This window comes from Hermetia illucens, chromosome 1, assembly GCF_905115235.1.
Source record: "Hermetia illucens chromosome 1, iHerIll2.2.curated.20191125, whole genome shotgun sequence".
Lineage (NCBI taxonomy): Eukaryota > Metazoa > Arthropoda > Insecta > Diptera > Stratiomyidae > Hermetia > Hermetia illucens.
The window spans coordinates 91,755,549-91,781,693 of NC_051849.1; the positions used below are offsets into that span (position 1 = coordinate 91,755,549).

The 26,145-nt window shown below is 39.3% G+C and overlaps 1 protein-coding gene across 1 annotated transcript in view; it reads right to left on the bottom strand.

Moving 5' to 3' along the window:
- Positions 1-2,138: 2,138 nt before the first annotated feature.
- LOC119652874 (protein suppressor 2 of zeste) overlaps positions 2,139-26,145 on the bottom strand; it is a 67,231-nt gene continuing 43,224 nt past the window's right edge. The window contains exons 3-6 of the mRNA XM_038057239.1: positions 18,486-18,576; positions 18,203-18,361; positions 17,820-18,060; positions 2,139-7,539 (exon numbers count right to left, since the gene is read on the bottom strand). Coding sequence (XP_037913167.1) covers positions 3,571-7,539; positions 17,820-18,060; positions 18,203-18,361; positions 18,486-18,576 — 4,460 coding nt within the window. The 3' untranslated portion in view covers positions 2,139-3,570. The remainder of the gene's footprint in view (positions 7,540-17,819; positions 18,061-18,202; positions 18,362-18,485; positions 18,577-26,145) is intronic.

The window sequence follows — 26,145 nt, forward strand, 5'->3', positions numbered from 1 at the left end:
ATTAAATGTATTCGCTATTCCTCCATTGGTTTATGCATTTGGAATATGGTCGTAGACGAAAATCGGTCTGGAAAACGTCCAGCGGCGGATACGGACTACTATTTCCCAATTTCGAACGCATCATCCAAACTCTGCCGTAAAGCGGAAGAACCTGCCTCGGGACATCGAAGGTAGGGGCGTGGTTGACGTGTCGGCACAACATCACCGCCAAGTCGACCCGCTACGCGCTTATTTTTATAAGAAAGAGCAGGCGAGCCTCTTGGAATTATCGACACTCTCTCATTAACCCAGCATTGGCCATCACCACTAGCGCGACGTCATCTTTTAAGTAGGTAGGATCGTCCGAGCCTAAATGCTTCACACTTAGTACTAGTATTAGGTAAAATTCGGCATCTGCCGAGATTGTAACAACTTGGAAATAATCAATTTGGAATTCAGGTTCTTTCCTTGGTGCCTCATCTCCGGCGAAATGAATCCGGTTTCCACTGTATGAGTGCTTTATATTAACAATCGGTAAAAGATGATAGTAATCGTTTCAACATAAGTCTCCGTCAGCTTCAATTTGGTATATATTTTGCTAACTCTTTTGACGCACTTACCGTTACGTTGCATATAAATTTAACTTTACTATGATTAATATTAAATAAAACTCGGCGTATATAAGTTCATTTTCTAAATGGTCATTTATTTCATAATTATTTACTCTTTAGAATAATAATTATCAATATTATTGTTTTGCATTACTACTTGTACTAATGAATATATTCAAGTACATACTGTATCCTTATAATTACTATATTGTATAAGTTACACTGTTATTATCTCTCTTCTGTTTCATCATTAATATAAATAAATGATTTAAATTCAATAAACTTATAGGAAACAAGCGCCTCCAAAACAGTGAATCTGCGTAAGGTCTTCACAAGTAAAATATAATACATATGTATCAACAAAGTTGTAATTCAAACGGAACAACTTCATTCTTCATTGTTTTCGTTTTAATTTTAATTCAAAGTGATTTCCATTGACATTCCTAGCATTCTTTTGCCTAGTTGGGACTACATAATCAGAATAAAGCCGTTCATTTGATGTAAACATATCCACATCTACACAAGCCTAAATAATTTTTCTTACTCTCGCATGGTTTATATCTAGAGGATGCTAAAATTTATATTGTTTTTTTTAAATACCGTTCCTTATAAATGTTTAACATAAATATTTATAGGTAATTATATCTATAACTGTCTAATTTTCCTAAGTTTAATAGCATCGTATATGAATATATGCTTATCGGTTATATTTACATGAAAATTTCAACTAATTCCAAGGAGAAATTCCACCAAAAAAGCTAATTTGGAAAATAAGTTGGGTATATGCCGTTAAACAATCTATCAAAAATGAAAGGGGCAAGCAGACTTTACACTTTACCTAGCAATCTACATAATTTGAAACGAAATGGAGTAATTACTAAAGACTTATATAAACGTTTAAGTATGTTTCACATATTATATTGCAACTATAAAGTTTTCCGTATCAATAATATTCATATCCCTTCGTTATTGAAATCCCTTTTCTTATTTTAAATTTTGGTTGCCATTTCCATACTAAGGGTGCCAGATGTGTGTTCGTATTATTTCTAAATGAGTACGAAAGAGTTTATAAACGTTGGTCTATATCACCTAGTTATTGATATAATCTTTATATCGTCAGAATAATTACAAAGACCTATAGCTTTCTAACCATCGTAACTATAACGTAAGTATACATCTGCATCTGCAGAATTGGCGCAAGCTAGACTATGCTAGGTCAATTTTCGGGACCCCATACCTAATGATTTCAATTTTCTGGCCGTATCTGCTTCGAGTGGACAATGATCCGCCTAACGCAATGCAGAGTGCGAAATTAAGACAAGAAAACTCGTCTCCCTTCTGGAAAGTGAGTGACACCTTTATACTTTTGTTGACAAAAAGCGGCGGGGCTAAGAAGACTAATAGCAGGAAGGATTATAATGCAACCGGCTCAACCAAGGGCGAATAGATAAGAGTTGGTGCAGTTGTGTCATAACGTTATAAATTGGTTTATAGTCATATCAAAGGCTTCAAACGATCTCAATATAGAAACAACAAGCAACTTATTAAACCGAATACAAACACGTGCTCGGCACTTTACGCTCGACTCTTTGAATGTTCAATCGATTATGGAAATCCAGTGCAATCAAGTTAGGCCCGTCTACGCCTATATTAACGATTTCGATGTAATCATCTTAAACATCGAATAATTTAATAATCAATGTCTGCAGAGGCAATGGAACACCTCCTTAAATTCAACTTTCTTCTGCCGGCAGGAAGAGCGACCCTGACAAGCTGCATTAGGGGTTGACTTTCAATATCATTTCGACACTAGACTTATAGCCAGTAGATATGCATACTCTATTCGTGTAGAAATCACAGCCTAAAGTCAAACAACTTTAGCTCCCTTGGAAGTTGGCGCAGTGGGGGTGGTAGGCGAGAAAGTTACTCAAGGCTCTTTTCCTGTAATCTTCCTTGGCAGCGGATAGCTCCCCCGAATCACAACAGTTTCAATTTTACATCTGGCTGTTACTTTAAATATTTTATCAGGCCATCAGGCCTTCGATGAATTTTTTATTCCTACATTTTTCTTAACACCAAATCGTTTTTTTTCGGTCTTTGAACAAAGCAGATACGGCAGAGCAGATAGGAAGGTGTCATTATTGAGATGTGAAGCTGCAAAGCAATAACATCACATCACGGGAGTAGATAGAAAGAAGGAAGCTTTAGACACCGATTTTGTGATTTTCACATTTTCTAGAATTCTAGTGGGAATACGTTGCTTTTTCAGGCGGTTTTCCCATTTGTTTGGTCCACTGAACAAAAAGTCTTACGAAAGTGAGCCAGTGCAAGGGAGAGGAAGAATAGGCAAACGGGCCATAGACAATATGTGTCCAAAGAAAAGGAAGAGAGACATGAGGACCAGTTTGAAAGGGGTAAAGGGTACACCTGCTGTACATCAATGGAGAATGCCAAACTGGAGAGGCAGAATCGATTCAATTTGCATTTATCGATTGATGTCCCGCCTTGATGTACATTACCTTCGCAATCCTTCCACTCCTGCACAAACAAGTGTCAACTTCTAGAAGAATGTTCACGAGAAACAGCAGAAAGTGGGTAGGCGTCATATTTCATAAAACAAAGAATGCTATCAACGGGATTTTAGACTACACTGGAAGCCCAGATTAGATTCAGAACTAACTCAATTCATTCTCAATGAATGTCAAACCGTGAAATGAAATTTTGCATATCCACCTGTCCCGAGGGGATTTCTGTACGACAAAGGATTAGTTAGCCTCTTGCATACGCTTCGGATTACTATTAACAACTTATAAACTAGTTTGGCTTAGACTTAGAGGAAGGTATAAAGAGATTACTGGGCACATAACAGAGAGTAGTGTTTGTTTGTGTTGACGCAATAGTTCGAATCAACAATACTGCAATCCTTGCCTGAGAACGGGGGAGTATTTAAATTTTCGACAGCACGAAATTAATCCAGTGATTATGTTGTCGTTGCGCTGATTACCGGTGCACTGGTGGTGGTGCTGACCACTGATGCACTGGTGGTGGTTGAGGCCACCGATGTCTGGGAAATAGATGTTACCGTCGAAGAAGCTGTTGTTGACGCGGTTGTCGACAGTCCAGACGACGGAGAAGTCAAAGGTGATATGAAAGACATTGAGGAAGTGGTTGAAGGTGACGTTGTTGAGGGTACATTTTTCGCTATAGTCGAACGTTCCCCCGCAGCAGCAGCCGCTCTCATGTTTAAACTGGCAGCGACCTGTTCAATGTTGAAATTCTTTTTGGATGTGAGAAGCTTAGAAGCATCGGACGAGGCGCTAGAAGTTGTGGAAACCGCAGGACTAGAACTTTTTGCCAAGGAACTCGTGAAGGTTGATGGTGAAACCGTGGCGCTCGTTGAAGGTGAAGCTGGCTGAGGTTTCGTTTCAAAGTTCGAGGACAGTCCCGTCGGTTTGGGTTCGTTCAAGCCCGCAGAAATTCCACTTGTTAGCGTATTAGAAGTTGACGTAGTTGTTTTAGAAGTCGTTGTCGATGTTTTCGATATGCTCGTCAACATAGGAACTTGTTGATTTCGTAATGTCAGAGCCGAAGGATTGGGGATGTTGCGAACAGATGCATTTTGTTGGCGAACCGCGATGGCTGGCTGCCTGACTTTACTTATCTCATTTAGCTTCGGCACAGCCAGAGTAGACAGAGGTTTCTGATTTTTAATCGCAATTTTTTCACGCGAAGTTGCTGATTCTGAAAGCATTTTCAAATTTTGTAGGTTTGTGCTGTTAAGTCCTATAGCGGGTATTGGCGACATTATGCTGGTGTGCGTATCATTCGAGGATGCCTCAGATTTGGCACTCGCCTGTGTAGTTGAAGAAGATGTCGTAACTGAAACTGTAGACAAAATGGTCGTTGAATTGGGAATTGTGCTAGTGGGAGTTGTAGATGTTGGAGAAATCTGCGCCATTTGCTGCTTTATCTTGTTCAAAGCGGCTTCAATGTTGTTCGCGGCTGAATTTTGTGCAACCGATGACTGGCTTTGATTGGGTGAGATTGGAGTTAGTGGTGGCGAGTTTTTATCATGCGAAGGGCTGCGAGATGACTTTCCGGAGAGATCTAATACCCCAGTTGTATCACAAACGCTTGTCACTTTCGAGCTGGTCACTTTTTTGGATGTCTCCTGATCAACGTCGATTACTTTTTGCTCTAATTTGCTGACTCCATTGACAGAGGTTTTAGATGCAGTTGACTCCATTGCTGGCTTTGTAATGTTATTGATTGAGAGTAAGGCCTGTTGTTGTATTGGCGCCGAAACTGTAGTCACCGTTGATTTCAGTGGGTTTATCTGATTTGTCGAACGCTTAATCTTCACCAGCGGAATTGTGGGAGGCAGCGGTCGTGTAGTTTTGGGCGGAGTAGGTTTAATTGTGTTGTTGTTAGTGACTGTCGGTTTCTGTTGATCAATTGGAGGAATGTTTGACTGAATTCGAACAATTTCGAGAGCAGGCTTCTGCTGCTGAGCGGAGTGTGAGAGAGGAGGTGTTAGCTGCTGCGGAGTAATTGTCAAACCTGTTGACGATTGCACTATGCTTCCTGCACTAGTGTCCGGCATTTTCGTAACACTGATAGAAGAAGGAGGTAATGTTATGAGAGTCGGTTTCTTCGCTTGAATTTCATGAGTGTAAGTATTAGCCATTGGTGAAGTATAGTAAGGTGGCTGCTGGGGCTTCTGTGTAGGATTTGTAACCACGGCAATTGATGAATTTCGTGGTTGAGCTTTAATACCGTTGCCCGTAGGTGTAGTCGCGGCTGCTGCAGGGCTATTCGAAAGCTTATTCAACGGAGGAGTGTACGGTGTCTTTCTGATGAATTTTTCCTGGTCTACCTTTTGTTGCTTTGCCATGGACGAAGGGTTTCCATCTAAACTCGCAGACCTTTTCAATTGCAGTTGTCGATTAGCAGCGCTTGCTATTGTGCAAATCGGTGAAAGTTTCGGTGAATTAGGCGAGTTTGGTTTTCGTGGTGCGTTCGGAACAGCAAAAGGTGTTGTCGTTCGCGCAACAGGAGTGAGTCTATTGCCACTTAGGTTGGTGTTCTCGCTTACTGGTAAGCTTGAGCGTGATTGGTGCATGACTGAATTTTTCACCGTCCCTAATGGTTGCAATGCCATAGGAGCTGTTTTAAATAAGCTTGGCGGTAATGGAGGAGAGGCATGTAGTTTTGTGTCTTGAATGCTTTGTATTTTAGTTAATTGCAGTTTCGGAGTTAGAACTGATGTAACTGGAGCTGGTGTTGAATTCGTAACCGTTGACGACCTCGGTGAAGCTGGCTTTGAAATTGGAATTGTTACTGTTGGCGTGACCGACTTTTGTGTCGATGATTTTTGTGCGACTGCCTCTTTAGCTGTCTTTCCATCTTTTGTCGGCTGCACGTCGGGAATTGTTTTGATAGCGCTTGCAATGTTCTTTGACCCGTTTGAAGGCGTTTTGAGGGTGATGGGTATGTTTACCATAGGCTTAGAGTTGGTTGGTGGTTTCTGCAATTCTTTATTCATTGCATTACTGATCGTAGATGAACTAGTCGCTGAACTGGATGCTTCTGTGACAACTGGAGAGGTAATTACAACCTCATCACTACTAGAACTGGCTTTTCTCTCGGCCCTATAAGATTTTGGATTACCAGTTATTTTAACTTTCAATTTTAGGCTTTCTTCCGCAGCAGGAGAAGATATCTCAGCATGAAGTCTCCTTTTCTTGCTACTCGATTCTTTCGATTCTTTGGAATGTTTTGCCTTTTTGCGCTTCTTGTGGCTTGATATTGGAGCATCTGTATTGAATACAAATCCAGATTCTGCAGCAGATGGCGGAGATGATGCCGAGGAAGATGACACTGACGAGCTTGGCGAATTACCTGGACCAATTTTCAACTTAATGTCCTTTTTCTCTTCGCTGGGCTGATTGATTGGTTTTAAACCAATGTGCTTTGCATAAGTAGTTAAGTCCACATGTTCTACAGGACGATCGTCGGAACTCAACTTTCGTACTTTTGCAGTAGGTGAAGTTTTAGCAACAGTTATTTTCAGCTTGGGTAGCAGAGACTCATCAAGGCTTGTGCTCTGCTTCAGTTGGACAGTATGGCTGTTCTTCTTGCTCGCTGATTTCAGTTGCGCCAGCGATAGATTTTCTGAACTATCGTCTGAGGAGTTCGAAGATCTATGACCACTTTGCGGAATACTGACAAAAATGTCACATTTCGGCGTAGCTGCCTTTGAAGTTTCCTTCGGAGTCGATTTAGATTTGTGTTGTTTCGTAGTAGTCGTATTCGTACCGGTAGTATAATCGTTCATGTAACGTACATCGTTACTTCTCAAACTTTTGAAATCACTCGATGGTGTTGCTTCAGGTGTCTTTGGAGACGAACTTCGCTTGGGTTTATTTTTCCCAGATTTGACTTTGATGTCCGTTTTTCGGGCAATAATAGTCACTTTGACAGATTCCTTCGGTGGTTCAGCTTGTAAATGTTTTTCTTTTTCCTTCTTGTGTTTACTCGAGACACTGTTGTTATTGTTGTTGTTATGGTTAAGATTCTGCAATTCGTCATTGATTTTTGGCTTCAAAATAGTGTATGTAGTTCTTGAATTCTTGTAAGAATTATCATCGTCATCCTCATCATCATAGTCTTTTACTGGCTTAGTTTTCTCATTTTTGACATTGATAAGAGTTGAAATTGAAGATCCAGTTTGCTTTTTTGAGTGTTCTTTTGACGTACCGTTTGATGAATGTTCTTTGAAACGTACCGTTTTATTATGGCTTGTCTGTTCCTTACTTTTTATTAAATGCTTAGCCTCTATGTTTTCTTCTATTATAGCTACAACACTATCTGTATTAATTGTTACCTGTTCCGCCTTATTGCACAGATTATGAACTAATATTCGATAGAAAAGTCGCATCGGACTGTCCTGTAAGAGAGAAACAATACATTAGATGGAAGAAATTCTGACATAATATGAAGATAGACAGATTCTGCACTATTGATTGATATGTTTAAAACAAGCTTAATTATACATGTTAGAGAAGACCGAAACTGCAGGAAGATGAAGACTTTATGAAGACTTGATAAAGACGCTGTCGATACAACCATTCCCTAATAAAACTATCGCTTACTTCTAGAGCCTTATTTTCTCCATTAAAACTAACATTAGGTTACCACGAATAAAATAATATTGCAATATATTCATTCATATTATTGATTCATTAACATAGATAACTAAGACTTCCGGAAAGTCATATATGCAAAAGAGTTCAAATATCTGTCCTTTCAATGAAAAAAAGCTCAGGGCCTATCATATGTCATATAGTCTAAGAGCCGCATTTACCGAGAAGGGCCATTTGGTATACTAGAAAGTGCTATTCCTACAGTAACTGTTATCCATGAAGATCGAAGATGGGCCGGGTGACAAAGTATTTTCAGCATTTCGTTTGGCCAATTGCAATGAGTTTTTTATGCAATGGAAACAGCTGCTGTTGCGAGATTTTTGTTCGGAGTGTGTGGAGGCCGATTCGCCGAAAGCACAATTTAAGTTGTTTCTTTGTTCTTGGTTCAGGATTGCGATATTGAATGAAATGGCGTAACGGTTTCGAATTGATTTGGTCATTGAAGAATTTGAGGGAATCGAGCTTGGGAGGCGATAGGGTGTTTTCCTTATTTTTGGTTCTTTTGATTTGGCATCGTGTTATTTATAGTTTGGACCACAAATCAAAAGCTTAGTGTTAGTGAAATTTAAGTGAGTTTCGTTTCCCAGTATGAACTCGGAGAGCGTGTTTTGATAGAATTGAATCTGCGGTCAGCCCCAAGTTCAGTAGCCTGCTCCAGAGTTAGGGGGCCAAGGCATTATCGTCAGACTATTCGAGGTGATTAGCCCGTCGTCGGCCTGCAAATAGGATATGTGCACGGTTTCATTATTCTCTCTAGCTTTCGTATTTATTTATCCGATTGAAGTTGTTACATTCTCGGAACGGGTAAAGGACCGTAAGACCGAGGTGTGTCTTCTTCCACCGATATCTGCTTTACACATTTGGAATGGAGCAAACTTCATATAAACAACGTAGATAGATGACATAAAATTACGTGTAGTTTAAAGGGGGCTCCCTATACATGCAAATAGGGATATAAAATGTTTTTTCATCGAATATAGTCTATATAGTCTATGTGAGATATCAAATGAAAAGTCTGGATGATCTTCGAAACAAACTATTTTTTCAAAGTTCGCGAATAAAGAAGCAAACTATGCACACTTAAAAGAGACAGGACCCATTTTCGGAAACAACTCAAAGCAAAAATTTGAAAAAGATCAGGGTGATGCACCTATACGAAATCTAGGCCTCAAAGTGTGTCCCATTCCGATATCTACTCAAAAGAACTTAATAATGGTATGATACCAACTTTTTGAAGTTTCGTGGAAAATCCATCTTAAGTTCGTTCCAGGAGTACCAACCAAACCAACAGCATAGATGACAGTATCGCACATACCCATGTCAAGTTTGATGGAAATCCGCCTATTAGTATTAAAGTTATAGCAGTTCAAGCTTATAAATTTCGTGCGAATTTACTGCATCCTAAGCCATGCAAATAAGATGCTGACGTCATAATTAACGAGAATAATTGACATTCGAGTGAAATATTTAAATTCCATTCACAAAGAATCCACTTTTCCCTGGCTCTCTTTTGTATCTGTTGTAGGTTGTCTTCCTCACATTTGTTAATATAATAATATTGAACTACTAGTGTGAAGCGTATGAGGTTGACTATTATCAATACAGTGCTTTCCAGATCAAATTATTTGTGTAAATGGCTTTTTGAAAAGTAGAGGACAATCGAATTTTTAACTATCTACACTCGAAACTGTCATGTACTCATCATTCCTGACATAGAGAAACACGAAACCTTTTATACCTGAAACGTCTAGCTTTCGGTTCCCGATTTGTTTTCATCTATATTTCTTTTTCTCGTCATAATTTTTTTTGTTGCATCTATTTTTATTTTGTTGTTTTGTTGTTGGCGCAACAATCCATATTGGATCAGGGCCTTGAAGTGTGTCAGAGCACTTCATTTGATTTGTTATCTAGCATTGATTTACATTACCTACGCCAATGAATCAAAGCTAATTCTTTAATTTGAAGATTCCTCCTCTATTTTTATGTCCTGACGACCCCAATAAAAGGTAAGAATCCCAGAGGATGCGCCTCTTGAAGACCTGGGGCAAGGGGAAAAATGATTGAAAATGCAATTCGTCGACGATCTTCCATCTCAATCCCGGCTCTCGGGTCTCGAGTTTTATGGTTTTATGTAGGATGGAGTCGGTATTTTTTTTATTTATAGTTTCAACTTCACGTTCCCTCTAGGTTATCGCGATATCCCCTTTTTAAGGTTTTGTGTAAACACAAAACCTTATTAAAATCGGTTTACTGTCTGTCTGTCTGTCTGTCTGTCCGTCACACGCATTTTTCTCGGAGACTGTTATAGCGATTGACACCAAATTTGGTAGAAAGGTGGGAACTGTGAACGCTCACGCATACAGTGAATTACATCCTTTTACGTCGAATTTAAGGGGGGGTCCCCATACATGCAAAAGGAGGGTGTAAAATTTTTTTTCATCAAATATAGTCATGTGGGGTATCAAATTAAAGGTCTCGATTAGTACTTTTCAAAGCCGATCTTGGTTTTGACATTCGTTGGAAGGGTGGGGAGCGCGGGGGGTTGAAAGTGATCACTTCTTTAAGGGGGCCATTCTCAGAAACTACCAAACCGAAAAATCTGAAAAAAATCAGGAGGCTGCCACTATATGGTGCCTGGGCTCCGAAATACCTTCCATGCCGATATCTATTTAAATAAAGTTAATAATAGTATATTACTACAATTTTTTGTAATTGGTTAGAAACCCCCCTTAAGTTCATCCTAGAACAATGAAATTTTGCAGTGATATAGGTTAGAATATAGAGCATGATCTTACCAAGTTTGGTAGAAATCGCACTATTACTAACAAAGTTACAATACCTCAAATTTGGTGCTTCTTTGAAAATTGAAGACTATGAATGTTAATATCTCCCGAAAGTGGATACTCTCACATAATATATGAATATATTACGTGTTACGTACTAAGAAATACACAAAACCTTTCGTACCTGAAGCGTCCAGCTTCCGGTTTCCCGACTTGTTTCTGCTATTTCCGGTTCTGATGCCGTCGTTGAAATTACATGTGAAGTTTCACATAATGACCCGAAATGCTTAAAAGGCCCTCTATATTTCGCAGCACGTCTCGACGCCAAACTTTGGTGGACCTCCAGTATTTGCGGGCGGACAATTTTTGAGACAACTCCTTTAGGTCTAATCAGCCTAACCAGGATTGTTTTTTTACCATCGCTCAAGCCCCTTGTACGCAGAGTGGTAGTTAGCTGGTGAAAGGTTCCGTTGCGGTTCTCCGTTTCGGGCTGATTCAAGTTAAATCGCATTCGAGGAGGGCAATCAGACTCGAGTCTGCAAGGACTTATTTGAAGTGGCTTCGGCCACGAAGCCTCACCGGAGGTTATCTGGTACCATGGGAACCGGGACGGCCTTCTGAGAGCATCTGCTCCAGGAGAATTCCTGGAAGATGTGTTCTCGACCCGGTTATTTGCGGTTGGCCCCCTAGTAGGAATTTCATGGTGGTTGTGGTTATTCCTACATCGTGGAGTTGCGCTGTACAACCCCGGTGCCGTACCCCTTAGTTGCGGCAGAGGTGTTAGATAGGCCTCACATCCACTGATATGAATGCTGAGCCTGTACTCAGTATAAACCAGTACCGCTGTGCTTGCATGGCGGGGGTCTGATTGTGGTCCCAAAATCAATCCGTGTCCGAAGAGGACCGTGGGATTATGCCTACACGGCAGGTACTCACATTAAACCCCCAGGACTTTTATCGCTCAAGCCCCGTCTTTGCAGAAGTAAAATGAAACTATCTTCGGGTGCGAAGTTTATTTCAAACAACATTATAATTAAAATTTGAATAGAAACTATTCAAACTGTCAGCTCCAGGTGGTTACCTACCCATGGTACGACTGATTGAGTGTACAACTACTCAATCAGCCAGCACATGACTTCCAGTTAGTCGGCTTATGTAATTCATAAAAGACAACATGACTACAAATTATTTAAGTGATTTTATTCGCAGTATTACGGAGAGGCAGTCCCTCAACAAGTTTACTCGTAGTGCTGAACGAATCAAGCAGTTCGAATATTTTCCTGATTTAAAGTTTGTTTTATTACTAAGAATCAATTTGACAGTTTCATAGAAAACAAAAAATTAGCTTTAGATATTTTTTCTTCAAATTTATACATTTAACTCAATTTTCCATAGTCCATTGTGGCTACGATTTAGTCAATCAAATACCTTTTTTGTAAGCGACATTTCAGAGCAAAGTAGCTTAGCATATTTGTGCAAAAAAGTATCCATATCTTATTTGCGAAACGTACATATTTCAAAAATGAAAAAAAAGGCGTTTGTATTCTCGATCGAACTCACATACCGGAGCGACTAAAATAATTTACCACCGCCTTAACTATCTGTGTCTACAGAACTATAAGACATAATCCAGCATTGGCATTAGAATATCGTTCGCCATATGACATTATGCAAATGTTATGAATCAAGATTCAACTAAGAAGCTAAAACTACAATCATTATGCAATCGCACGATGCTCAATCTTTCTTAACAGTTTCGCCGGTCCATTAGCGATTCAGTCCAGATAGCAGTCACATTAGCATCTGAAACTTCATAAAGCCATTTCCCCCTTCTCGGCATGTGGATACTGGCGACCGATTATGTCATTTGAATATTTCAAATAAGCAACGGCACTAAACTCTGATATAACTCTTCTCGTCTTTAACTATAAATGGAACAATCAGTTGTGACTGTAAACATCGTGAAAAGGAGAATAGGTTAAATAATTTCGACGATTTTCAAATGAGGCATTAAGATGATTGTTCGTACGTAGCCCAACTATGGACCTAACTCCCACACCACTACAGCTCTTCCTGGCAAACGAGCGCGGGACATGGTGCTCTTGAACCTATCGAAATCCAAATGACAGTCGTTAATTCTATTCTATTCGTTATTACTTGGCATTCAATTATTCAGAATGTTGTGCATTGAGTGGGAAAGACTGTAACGAGGGTTTTTGTTGAAGTGAAGACGATGGTAATGATGACCGATGAGTAGACAAAACGATTCATTTTTTTGCATAAAAAGGAGCAGAAACCTAGAAATATGAAGCAAAGCAAAAGTATTATTGATCTAAGCAACCTGATAGGCTCCCGTGTTTTGCGTAGTTCAAATTGTTTACGAGGCAGTTGTAAGTTATGATGGCGACTAAAGAGCCTGAACTTGGCATTAGTTGTGCTGTAGAAGTCTTGGTAGCAATTTAGAAAATTTAGTTATCAAATTTAATATACAGTTCTCGCTGTCTCAGTTATCTACATAAATGTATGATATATGCACCATTTTGAATTGAAAATGTCAGTAATCTTGACTTTCGATTAATTTTAATTTGCTTCGGGAATTTTCTACAAATTCTCTTTATTCAAGTCAAACTGCGACAGCTATTCAGAAAACGGTTCTCCCCCTGATTTTGATGTTTTTCATTTTTTTGATTTTATGCAGATCATTGTCCTGATAAAGTGAACCTTTTCAAAAACTCCTTTTGATAAGGTTATTAGTGTTCTCCTTGTGTGAGTTTAATGCGGAATTTCATTAACACTCGCTTAATTCAGGTTCAGAAGACCTTCCAATCCAAAAGAGCACCGAAAAGGTTAACCTTGGGGGATTGAATGAAAGAAGTAATCTGAAATAGTGTGGCTAATATCCTCAACTCATGCAAGAAAGCGGCCCTCAAGGAACTAAGGAAAACACAAAAATCATCAAGAGCTGGCAAACTACCACATCTAGATTTAAAAATGATTAGCAGAGAAAAAGCTCCTTTAATATTTATTCATAACGAAAAATTTCGGAAAGTTCGAACCATTTCCACCTACAAAAAATGGTGCTTCTTCATCCAATGATCTACACAGTTCTCTCAATACCCCTCAGAGCATATATATTTATAAAGAATATATCGTCGACACCAAAATTCAAGAACGACTTCGAAAAATCGGTCATCGCGGAAGCCTTATGAAGAAAAAAGCGAAACCCCAAAAAGTCCGGGCTCTGACATCCCTCGTCAAACACATCGAAACGAAGAAAAGAATAGAGAAACTGACTCAACGGCTTCGTCAAAACTCAAAACACTGACGAAAGGGTTGAAAACGGACATCGTGTCATTGAGAAGTTTACATAAAACGAAGGCCAACATAGTACAAACTAAAAAACGGGTTTCGGTACTTTGAGGAGACCACACGGGAAAAGCGTAAACGATCAGGAAAACTTAAAGAAAGAGCACATTTCTAAAGTGGATGGATAATGATATAGGAAGGATATAGCATTACATGACACAACGTTTGCAGCAATAGTAGGATGTGGCTGGAAACAGATTGAATCATGACACGGGTAATAGTCAAGCGAAGCTACTCAAAGATGTGATAAATGAAACACCTGGCAATAATCACTTGGCAGCTACCTAACATACAAGATAAAAATGCGCGTCAAGTATTCCCCGAACTCCGATTTCTTGATTTCCCTTGTTTACCTATCTGAAACTGATATTTTCTATGGAAGGCTGCCTAATACGTGCATCCTATTGGTTATAGATAATCACTCCTTTTCCTTACAGGTCCAGTCACTAAAGCTAAGCAAGTCGGGAAACCGGAAGCTGGGCGCTTCAGGTATGAAAGGTTTTGTTTGCTTCTTCTGTGAGTATATTTGAGTGTAACACTATTGTACGTAGCCCGTTAAGAATATGCATTTAGCATGTCAGATTTAGTACTTCGGGTTGCAAATTTATACGGTAAAGACAACTTGGAGCTACTGTAACTTTGTTACTAATAGTATGATTTTGATTAAACTTGGAGATAATATGCTTCATATTATATTTTATACTACTACCACTTTTTATAACTGTGAGATAAACTTAAGGGGGGTTTTACTCAATTTTCGCAAAAATATGGTAATATACTATTATTAACTTAATTTGAACAGATATCGATATGGAGAGTATTTTGAGGCCTGGGCACCGTATAGAGGCAGCTTCATGATTTTTTTCAGATTTTTCGGTTGGGTAGTTTCTGAGAATGGGTCCGTTAAAGAAATCATCATTTTCAACCCCTCCCACTCCCCGCCTTTTTAGCAAATCTCAAAACTAAGACCGGCTTCGAAAAGTACTAATCGAGACCTTTCATTTGATACCCCACATGACTATATTTGGTGAAAAATTGTACACCCCCCTTTTACATGTATACATGTGCAAACAAAACCTTAAAAATCATAGATTAACAATAATAATATTTGGCGCGACAATCCAAACCAAATCAGGGCATTGAAGTGTGTTAGAGCAGTTCATTCAAGACCGTGACGGTACACTGCAAGATTACAGTACCTTACAGGAGGCAATGTTGTCAGCATTGCGCTCCATGAGATTATTATCCGCATCTTTCACATGAGGTCCTTCAATTCTAGTTATAATGCATTCCAGGGAAACTGATATATTCTATGAAAAAAATGCACAGCTCGTTCAATCTTAGCGTTTTTTCTCAAATTGCCTGATCATACTCAAAACCTTGTCCAAGAAAATGAACAAACACCTCTATCAGCAGAAAAAAGAAAGCTGCTTATAATAGCAATAATCAAAAGAAAGATAATAATTACAACAACAACGAAGTAAAACATGTATGAGTGTTTCCGGGCACGCGGTTCCGTTTGCAAGTAGCTGGTAGATGATGATCTATATGGATTTCAAGTGTCACTTAAATGCACTACTGAAATTATGTCTTGTGGTATAGTAAACTCAGACGAAAAAACCAAATTTGACCTACTGTCACTCTGCCATTAATAATAAGACTTCCCCCAAACTTTCCAGTATTATGTTTGATGTTATGATGTAGATTCCCAGTCAATTTGAAACATTTATTAATGTACTATTATTAGCTTTATTTGAACAAATATTAGAATAGGATGTACTTTGAGGCCTATATTTTATTTATGAGAATTAACTATAAACGATATCAACTAAAATCTGGACAATATTAATTTGAAGATGGCTTAATGGTTAAAGCATTAAGCTGTTCGAACCGAATCGGTTCGTAGGTAGGAAAACCCCGGACGAGCGCACGTTCCTAGTGTACTATAATAGAATAGAAATAAAGTATTCTAATACGCTTTGACGGCGCGATGGTTAAGTGGGTAGAGCGTTAGCCTCCCAATATTTGGGTTCGAATCGCAGTCATGTGAGTCTGTGTTCGTCTTGTATCTGTATCGCTGCTGTGAGCTTATCATTTGCACAGGAAACAGGAAACACTAAACTAATACGCTTGGAAGAGCAAATAATGGAACATATAACAATAATAAATTTACGAAAAGAGAGGAGGAAGAATATCCGGGCCCTTTTGAAATTACAAAATTATTTCAAATTAACCCTTCGGAGTTTCAAGAAATCGATTTTTTTGTACTACATGCTTCGAATCTTGAAATACACTTTCCTTTGTAGGTAAATGAAACCTGAAAGATAGCCACTGCGGGGCTTTTTAAGCGCATTAGCGGTACATTCACACTCCGTCCTTTCAGTTCCAATTCCAAATCTAAATCTTTCCTAGAAAGATTAACCCTCAAATTATCATCAAGCCATAAACAAATCCCAGACGAAAGAGAAAGAGTTTAACTACTTAAACCTTAAATTTCTCCAATCACGTTTACACTGTTAATTATCCTTACACGGGATTTATCTTTTTAATTTTATAGTAGAGCTTCTACCAGCAATATTTTTCATAGTATCTGATCGATTTTTTTAAGACCATTTGGATTTTTTACAAGTTTGAAAATTTGAAAAATGTGATTCTGAAAAAACATAGCTAACGTAAAACTAATTAAAAACACAGGGACTAACGGTTTCGTCCAGGACAGAAGCAACTCATCAGACGCTGCCTCACCATTGCCCTGGGAGCAGTGTGACCGAAAGTGTCAACAGGTGGAAATCACAAAAACCGCCAATAGTTTGAACCTAAGCTAGACTAAAGCTAGATTATTGTTTGGGATATGAGGGATCCTAAGTCACATCCACTTCATGTTGGACCGGACCACCGTATCGGACCGGAGAGCAACTTACTCCCCCGCTTTTTGGTCCACCGACCCCTTGTTTGGGACATTCAGCATTCAAAAACAGTGACCAACGATTTCGTCCAAGGCAGAAAAAACTTATCATGACCATGATCCAGGATTTATTCTTGCCTGAATTTGAACTGGAAGACGTCTGGTTTTAGCAAGAATTATCATGGACTTTTTGAAAGCAAACTTTCCCGGACACCTTATCTCTTTAAAGGAAATTTGAACTGGCCAGTGCGCTCTCCTGGTTTGAGCTTTGCGATTTCTTTCTATGAAGATACCTCAAATCTAAAGTTTAAAATGACCTCTCTATTGGCAATCTAGGTATCTGTTGCGCTACATTCTGCGCATATATGTACATTTCCCTTAGAAAAGGACAAACCTATAGTCATAGGGAACAGCACATTGAACTGAATTTTTCTTAAAAGTAGTTGCGGACACTAATGATTAGCTTTAATATTCTCACATTCATTGCATTAAATTCAACACCATGGAAAGCGAGAGCTTACCATAATTCAACGGAAATCATTTTGAGAAAAAATGACCTAACTACTTCCAGTGGTCCCAGCAATATGCTCAAACAATAGAAATCTTCTGGCGTCGACCGGCAGATAACTCTTAAAATTTCACGTAAATTGTATTTGGTTCCGATTACACTCCAGAATAGACAGGCAAAAAATATAAATTATTGCAGTTTTCCGAGCATTTCAACTTTTAGGCGGCATGAAACTTCAACTTAAAATTAGAAAGTGAACGGATGGAATTTAATACCCTATAATATCTTTTATTGCTTTTCATGTGAATTTTCGTCTATTTTTAGCTTTCCTTACATAATTCAGCACTTTATGCCAATGATCATGGCAATGTTTGCGTAGGAGTGGAGACTTGGAAATTGAAGCGATTTGAAGTCATGGCGGAATTGAAGCTTTTCTGATGTAGTTAACAAGACAACACTTACCCTTTTCCATGAATAGCAATATCCAATATCCATTAAGCTAAAATCATCTGGCAATATCTCGTCATCGTAGATAATTTCAATATCAACGCGTAGGTTTTCCATGTCAATATTGAATTTGGACGATATGAGCCTTTGCAAATGATGCACTGTCACTGCTGCCGGGCATTGAAGGTACCGTACTGGCGGTATTTGGTCCTTCCTGAAACTCGCTAGCGAATCAGGATGGTATTCCAGAGAAAGACTGTTAGAGAGGGGGGAAAGAATAGGATTTCAAAAATTTAAATGCGTCATGAATTTTTGGCTATTTTAAATGCGAAAAGTACCAAGAATTATTTATTTCAACTGATGTTATAGATTGGTAATAAAGAATGTTCAGAACCTACCTAATTGGTTCGACTGGAGAAAAGAAATCTTCCTCTGAATCTTGGTTCACAGCCTCATCTTTGCCATCGGAAGAACCCCATTGTAATTGGCGTTCAATTTCATTATGATATAGTCCAGGGACAAGTTTATATACAAGTGTCTTAAGTTGTTCGTCAAGCCTGGGAAAATCAGAAAGGGAAAATATTGGAGCATTACATTTCGCGGGTCCCTTTCAATGAAATTTATGCTGTATGTCATTCAAATATTGCGAATTTTTTCAGCACTTTGGAAAATTAAGCTTACCTGAGGTTCGATAAACTCAGAGGTTTTCCACATTTTGACTTTGGACAATGCTTTGAAGTTTTGCAGTGTCGTAAAATGCATGAACGGCAAACTGTAAATGAAAAATGAAAATGCGATTATATAGTTTATCATTTTCCTTAATATCTAAATGGTGAATTGCGGTAGCCGCCGATCTATCTATATGTATAATCATAATGCAGTTGCGAGAAATGTTTATCGTCCAAAATGACTATAAAATCTATAACTGTCAATTTCAATCCAAGTTTAATATATCATTCAATTTTATTAATGCCGAATGGCATACAAACGCCTACGGCAATGATAGTGGAAGAGATCAAATCAATTGACCTTGTCGTGGCGCTTTGACTGCTTAAACTCGAAACCTATCTTCAAAATCAATACAAAGACGTTACTAAGAGTTCCGTGATTGTTCCGACATGTCGTGCATAAATTCTACACCTTCAAAATCGAGTCCTATTGTCTCTAGAGTGAAACGACAGCGAGGAGTAGGTTCCACTATTGTTTACATGCATACATACGTACGTGATACGTGAAAACACACAGGCACACATTGTCCAAATTCAGAATAATCATTATCACGAAGATAAATGCCAACTACATCAGCAAAAAAGCTAATCCGACTAAAGTCAAAGACGTAGCAGTGAGCTCCTAACAAGATAGAAGATAAATCTTGATGAAATGTCTAGAATAACATAATCGGCAAGAGAATGTAGTGAACATTTGCTCTGGGAGTCTAGGTACGTTTCGGGGAAAAGAATCCAAGCGAAAGAAGGCATTAGCATTAAATTAGCAAAGAATGGCAAATAGGCGAATAAATGTTTGGCAGAGCATGAAGTGGCCGAAACCAGAATAGAAATAAAAAGAGAAATCTCAGATTCGCTCATGGGAATTATAGTGAAATTCAAATAGCATGGTGGGAACATAAAAAATGGAAATGTTGCAAATTTTGCTTTATTTTAAACAATATCTTGTCTTCGATACCAGTTTTCTGTTTGATAATAAAGATTAAACTTTATGTTACATAATAGATAGCACAGTTTTGTTAGAAAAAAATATACATGCATACTCGTATGCATATTATGTATGGAGAACAGGTTGCCAACCTTTATCTAAAACCTTAGAAGTATTTGGTATGCAGGATTTTATCATTATGTAAGAATTTTTGAGCACAGTTTTCTAGTCTACATCTAGCCAGTAATGCATTTACTTTTAAGCATAGATGCAAGGTATGCCACATAACTATATTCGAAGCACAAACAAATATTCAATATTCGTCCCCATGTTTGAACCCTGGTTTCGTTCAAGGACGTTAGTTTTTAACTTTGAACTTGTTGCACTTCTGTAGGTTCCTCATTTGCAAAGCGTTAATTGTGTTGATAATTAAGCAAAGTGTGTTCCCACCAACAATGTGGAAACTATCGGACAATTCATAAAGTCTGATAAATAAACACAGTTTTCTCCTTCCTATGCAGAACATCATCATCAACGGCGCAACAACCGGTATCCGGTCTAGGCCTGCCTTAATAAGGAACTCCAGACATCCCGGTTTTGCGCCGAGGTCCACCAATTCGATATCCCTAAAAGCTGTCTGGTGTCCTGGCCCACGCCATCGCTCCATCTTAGGCAGGGTTTGCCTCGTCTTCTTTTCCTACCATAGATATTGCCCTTATAGACTTTCCGGGTGGGATCATCTTCATCCATACGGATTAAGTGACCCGCCCACCGTAACCTATTGAGCCGGATTTTATCCACAACCGTACGGTCATGATATCGCTCATAGATTTCGTCATTGTGTAGGCTACGGAATCGTCCATCCTCATGTAGGGGGCCAAAAATTCTTCGGAGGATTCTTCTCTCGAACGCGGCCAAGAGTTCGCAATTTTTCTTGCTAAGAACCCAAGTTTCCGAGGAATACATGAGGACTGGCAAGATCATAGTCTTGTACAGAAAGAGCTTTGACTCTATGGTGAGACGTTTCAAGCGGAACAGTCTTTGTAAGCTGAAATAGGCTCTGTTGGCTGACAACAACCGTGCGCGGATTTCATCATCGTAGTTGTTATCGGTTTCGACCCTAGATAGGAGAAATTGTCAACGGCCTCAAAGTTGTATTCTCCTATCCTTATTCTTGTTCGTGTTTGTGTTTGACCAGTGCGGTTTGATGTTATGCAGAACAGCAGAAATTTAAAAGTAATGCCGAAAATTACATTAATCTTAGGAATGCTACACAACACAAACGCAAATAAGTTCGTTTTATACTTTATCTTATCTTGAAAAAAAGCTGCAGCAAGCCCGTTAGCAAGATTCAGACATGCCCATGTGAATTGTTCTACTTTACTAAAATTACAGTTCATTACTATTATATAAATGGCCTTCTCTGGTATTTCAACGCATCTCCAATTTTTCCTTTTTACGCTGCATTGTAGTTAGAATGTCTACATCACATACAGGAAGCGGAAATTTCAGCGGAAGGTGCGGATAAGCTGATAATCTCAATAAGACCCACACTGGACGCAGCAAACTCTTCGGTTATTGGCGGTTTTTCAGCACAAATATGAAGGTTAATCAAATTAGCTTGCAGCGTGCAAAAGCCTCTTCTTTTCTACTATTGTTCTAATGTCTAATGCCAGAACTACCCTTACCTCTTTCTAGTACAAGAGCCACGGGTTCGATTAAACAAATTCTGTGGTGTTGGACGGACTAGTAAAGGATCTAGGATTTTCTACGATGAGTAGGCTTGACGAGAAGGAGTGGAAGGAAGGAGGGTAGATTCCCCCCGCCCATAGTTTTTTAAAAGGCCGAATATAAAAATGCGTGCTTATGTCCTCACATCCGTGCCCAAGACCTAGCAGTATGCATTTTACTATACAATACAAACGGTAAGAGTTTAAAGGTCATAGTGTCCTCTGTGAACCTATCCTTCCTAATTTAGTTGGCTCCTCTGGCGATAAAAAATCAATTGGAAACACTGAGTCGCACACTTTTACAGTGCTTTCAAGAGGCTTGTCTTATTACCTGAGGCAAACGCGGTAAGACGATTGCTTCCAAATTGTGCCTGTAAAATCAATAAGAATAAAGTCGGGTTAATACGTGGTGAATATAAGAGGCTCGAAAGTAATTCGAATTAGAGCGAAAGAGACGAGGGACAAATTTAGCGGTGTCTGCAAACATTTCAATACGATAATGTTCTAACCGGAATTAGAACAGTTCGAGAGCAATGGTTACCAGTAAGAAAACTTCAAAATAACTGGCAAGGATAGCATGAATCCAACAATACTAAAAGCGGCAATAGAGCACCTAGAATGACTTCTAGCTCTAGGCTACACACCCACTTCTTGGCAGAAAGTTAGGACAGTCTTCTTACCGAAGCCTGGGAAAGATGACTATTCTAACCCAAGAAACTTCATATATGTAGATCAGATTAACATTCTTGCTGAGATTGGAAAGATTGATTGAGCTTCGCATTCGCGAGAAGACGCTAAGGTCACGTGGAAAGTCTTGTGAGTCCTTGGTTTTCAAGACAGAGATCGGAACTCTAAAAGGTGCATATGCGATAAAGAATTCGTGCAGAAATGAAAGGGATTTTGACGATATAGCTCTTTAAAAACTTTGCGATGCCAGCAGAGAACATGATGCCGATGATACTCGAATTATTTATGTAACTCTGTGATACGCTAACACAGAGATTGCTGTGTGCTGAAGTAGATGCTGATCACCACATTGCGATGAATGAGCAACGAAAGGGTGGTGCTGAGGTATGCGATAGCCACTTCTGCGGAGTATGTTGATCCCAGTCACTACTAATTGCACTGCAACATCTGCCAATCCACAATCAAGTTTATTCGAATGATTTGGTTGTGCTAGCTCTTGGTTGAAATCTCGGTATAGAAATGCAGGCACGGGTTTCAGTAAGTCCAAATAAAATCGCGATATTATTTACAAAAGGACCAAACTGAATGATATTTGACTTCCAGAGATGAGAAGAATAACTTTTCAACTCCGAAAAAATAAAATATCTGGGGGTTGTTTCAATAAGAAGCTTCTTTGGAATAAACATGTAGAAGCAAAGATGAAACGAGCTTATACAGCCTATGGACTGAGCAAATGAATATTTACCTCGTCATGGAGACCGAAGCGCCATGTAGTATTGTGAATACGTTACTAGCATTAGGCCGATATTCGTTTATGCATCCATAGTGTGGCGGGTTAAGGTGAAACAAAAGCTACCTCGACTACAAAGAACTGAGGCTGGGGATAACCGATGCCGCGGCCCTAAAAGTTCTGAAAGTTAAATTCAAGTCTAAGAGGAACTGAACGTTGACACATTCTGCCACTCTTATGGTTGAGTTCCAAATCGTTTAAAAAATGTTCGAGATGTCGAGGAAAAGTTCGAGATTTACTTTCTCTATAAGTTCTACGAATCTTGTAAGTTGGACCTGACACATTTGTGCTTCCACAATAACAGTTTACAAAAGCCCTCTGCCAGGAATGTATAAGAAAGCGTCCGATTTTGATGACTGTGTTTGTTTCTTTCATATTTTCGGATTGAAGCGTTACGCCTCTCGAAGTCTTTAGACAATTTGAAAACTGAATAGCTCTTACGACCCTTTCAGAGCTATTCCCTTTTATAGTTAACAATCAAGTACGAGTTGCCTTTTGAAGTTTTCTCTTTAGCTAGATGCATAAATGCGAGGGGCTGCTTGGGGTCGGACTTTTCTCGGAGGATGAATGAATGAAAAGGGGCATTAATAGAGGAGCCCAAACAATTTTTACCCCTCACCCAATTTCCCTGTATAATTTTCATCAGGGTTCAGTTTTTTCTTCATGTCCCTGATCGTGGTTAATTACCAATATTAGGGCTGCAAAAGTAGCATTGCAACAAAATAGTCGTTTTGTAATTTTCTGGATGTTCTGAATATAGTAGCTTCTATCCTCATAGAACACAGTTTTTTTTGTAATCTTTTCCTAGTGATCCAAAAACTGCGGAAAAATTCACCTACTACTTCAATATTCGTTGAAGTATAAATCCAATTTGTGTTCGTCAGACGACATTAAATACGTCCGGCGTCTGCTAGAACGTTATAATCGACACCTCGGACCGGTAAAAGTTTTAATTTTACTGTTGTTGTCTCCTTTCTCCATACTCGCTTCGCGTAAACCGCATTAAGGGGCCAATTTCTGAATTGGTTGGACACTTTCGTTACCACGATTTCTTCCCATTTATAAAGGATTTGCATTGGTGTGAGTTGATGTATATACTTTCATGCCATTCAAAAAATGAAATTTTCGTAAGCCGAGATCTGGCTAAATTTACCTGACACCATACATATTAGCCAATAACCACTTCAAAATGCAAACCCGGATAAAAAACCAAATCTAAATATAGATCAGGTCCCATCTAGAGTAATACGCTTAACTTAACTTTCTTCCAATATTTTGATAACATTTGAGAAGAAAAAACCTGCCGAAATCATCTTTTCCTCCTCCACCTAGGATTCTGTCGTTCGTTTTGTTACCCTCACTCCCTTTCACCATCTGTGGAGGCTTTAATCTTCCTATGCTCTCCTGGCCTACTACTCCCGGTCTTCCTTCCCTCCTTAATAACTCCACCCACCCCTTTATCCTTTTTCATGAACATCTGAGTCGCCCTCCAATTTAACATTTCTAGAAACCACTTAGATCGCACTTTTAATTTTGTCCTCGCTAACCTTCCTGTGCGTTACCTTTCCCAGTCTGCTGTCTTATGTGGCCCTGATGCCAATCATCCTGCTCTCCAGTTTGATGTCCAGATATCTCGACTCTACTCCAATTTATATTTCGTAAGGCGCACTTCGAGTCTGAACTTAACCCTGACCTCAATCAACTGAGTTCCCCTCCTCCCTCCATTAAGGTGTGACCAAGAACTCAAAACTTTCTATACCACTCTATCTGATCTTCCTCCCTGTTACGTCCCTTCCTCTCCTAAGTGCTTGCGCTCTTATCCGATCTGATTCATCACTGAAGTCCAGAAAAAAATCGTTAGAAACATATTGCGCGCAGAAAATTCAAACCTTTCTGGTCTCTCATTCGCAACTCCCGCAGTTCCGTCCATTAAATTCTCTGGCTCCTCATCCTGGCGATCGTACTTTTGCCGAGCATTACCAATTCACCCCTCCCCTCATGTTCCAAATGTTGGAAAGATATATCAACGACTGGTTGTCCACCACGTAATAAATGCGCAACACGGCTTTGTTTAGCTTAGGCCCGCTGCCCCCAACCTGCTCAACCTTGCCAACTTTATTACTATATGTCTAAAGCCCCTAAGTCACAAAATACTTTGGTCCAAACTCTGGTCTCTAAGGGTTCTCATACCACTTCTTTCATGGCTTGTCTCTCACTTTTCGAATCGATCCTGCCGCGTCTCCTCCGGCGTCCCACAGGGATCTATTGTGGCTACTGTATTTTTTTATTAATGACCTTCCCCCTTCCTCCCTTGTCCCTACGTGCTCTACGCCAACGACCCTAAGCGGTTTTCTGCTATATCGACGCCTATGAACTGTGTTTCCCTTGAATCAACCACTATGGTTCGTTGGTGCTCTCCTAATGGTTTGATGCTAAACTTTAACGCTACTCGCCTCATCATACCACAACTTCACTCAAGACCTCGGAGCCACTTTCAACAATAAGCTTCGCTTCGACACCCATTGCCTCGAAGCCACCAATCGAGAAGCAAAATCGTCAGGCTTTATATTTCACGCCTTCTCTGATTTTGACTCCATCCAACCCTTTTTAGCTTCCTTCAATTCCCTCGTGAGGTGTACCCTCGAGTGTTGCTTCACGATCTGTTCACGTTTCCATAACTGTGATTGCTCTTGAAAAGGTGCAGCATAAATTCACTCGTTCCCACTTTTTTAAGAAAAACTTCCCTCGTGTGGACTATCTCTCCCGCCTCCACTTTCTTAACCTACGTTTCCTACCACAGCATAGACTCTATCTGGATTGATACACAATTTTTTAAAACTTCCTCCATCCTACGTCTTATAATACACGGAACGCAGACATTTGCAACGTGCCCTTCATGGAGCTTGAAGCCTACTCTCTTTCCCCGATTCCTAGACTTTATCAAAGTTATAACGCACAACAGCTTGGTCCTTTAAATTCCTCTTCTTTAAGTAGTTTTGAGCATAGGTTAAGATTCTTGCTTTCTCCTCCTCCTGAGGGCAATAGGGTGTTCGTTAATAAATAAATAAATAATGGATCAGCCTTTCGTCGTCGCATAAAACAGCGTTTTACGGTTGTAGTCTATGGTGGAGATGTTGGATAAAACTTATGCAGCTACTTCTTTACCTGGATAGGTATGTCGTTGTTATAGAGGTATAACAGTGATGGGAAAAGTTATATCGATGTCTATAAAGAGATTGATTTAATTCTTAGCAGTGTTGATCTCAGTGGGGCCACATATTTTTGGGCAGACCTAAGATTTAATTTAATAGTAGGAAATTCTGCCAGAAGAAAAACCTGCCTAGCGGAGGGTTATTTAGCAATCATCATTATCCACACTCAACACTCATATGTTTGCCAAAAAAATCGATAATAGAGATGCATTATTTGATAGAATAGAACATCTTACGTTGACGCGAGGATCACTACCAATTCAAATCGT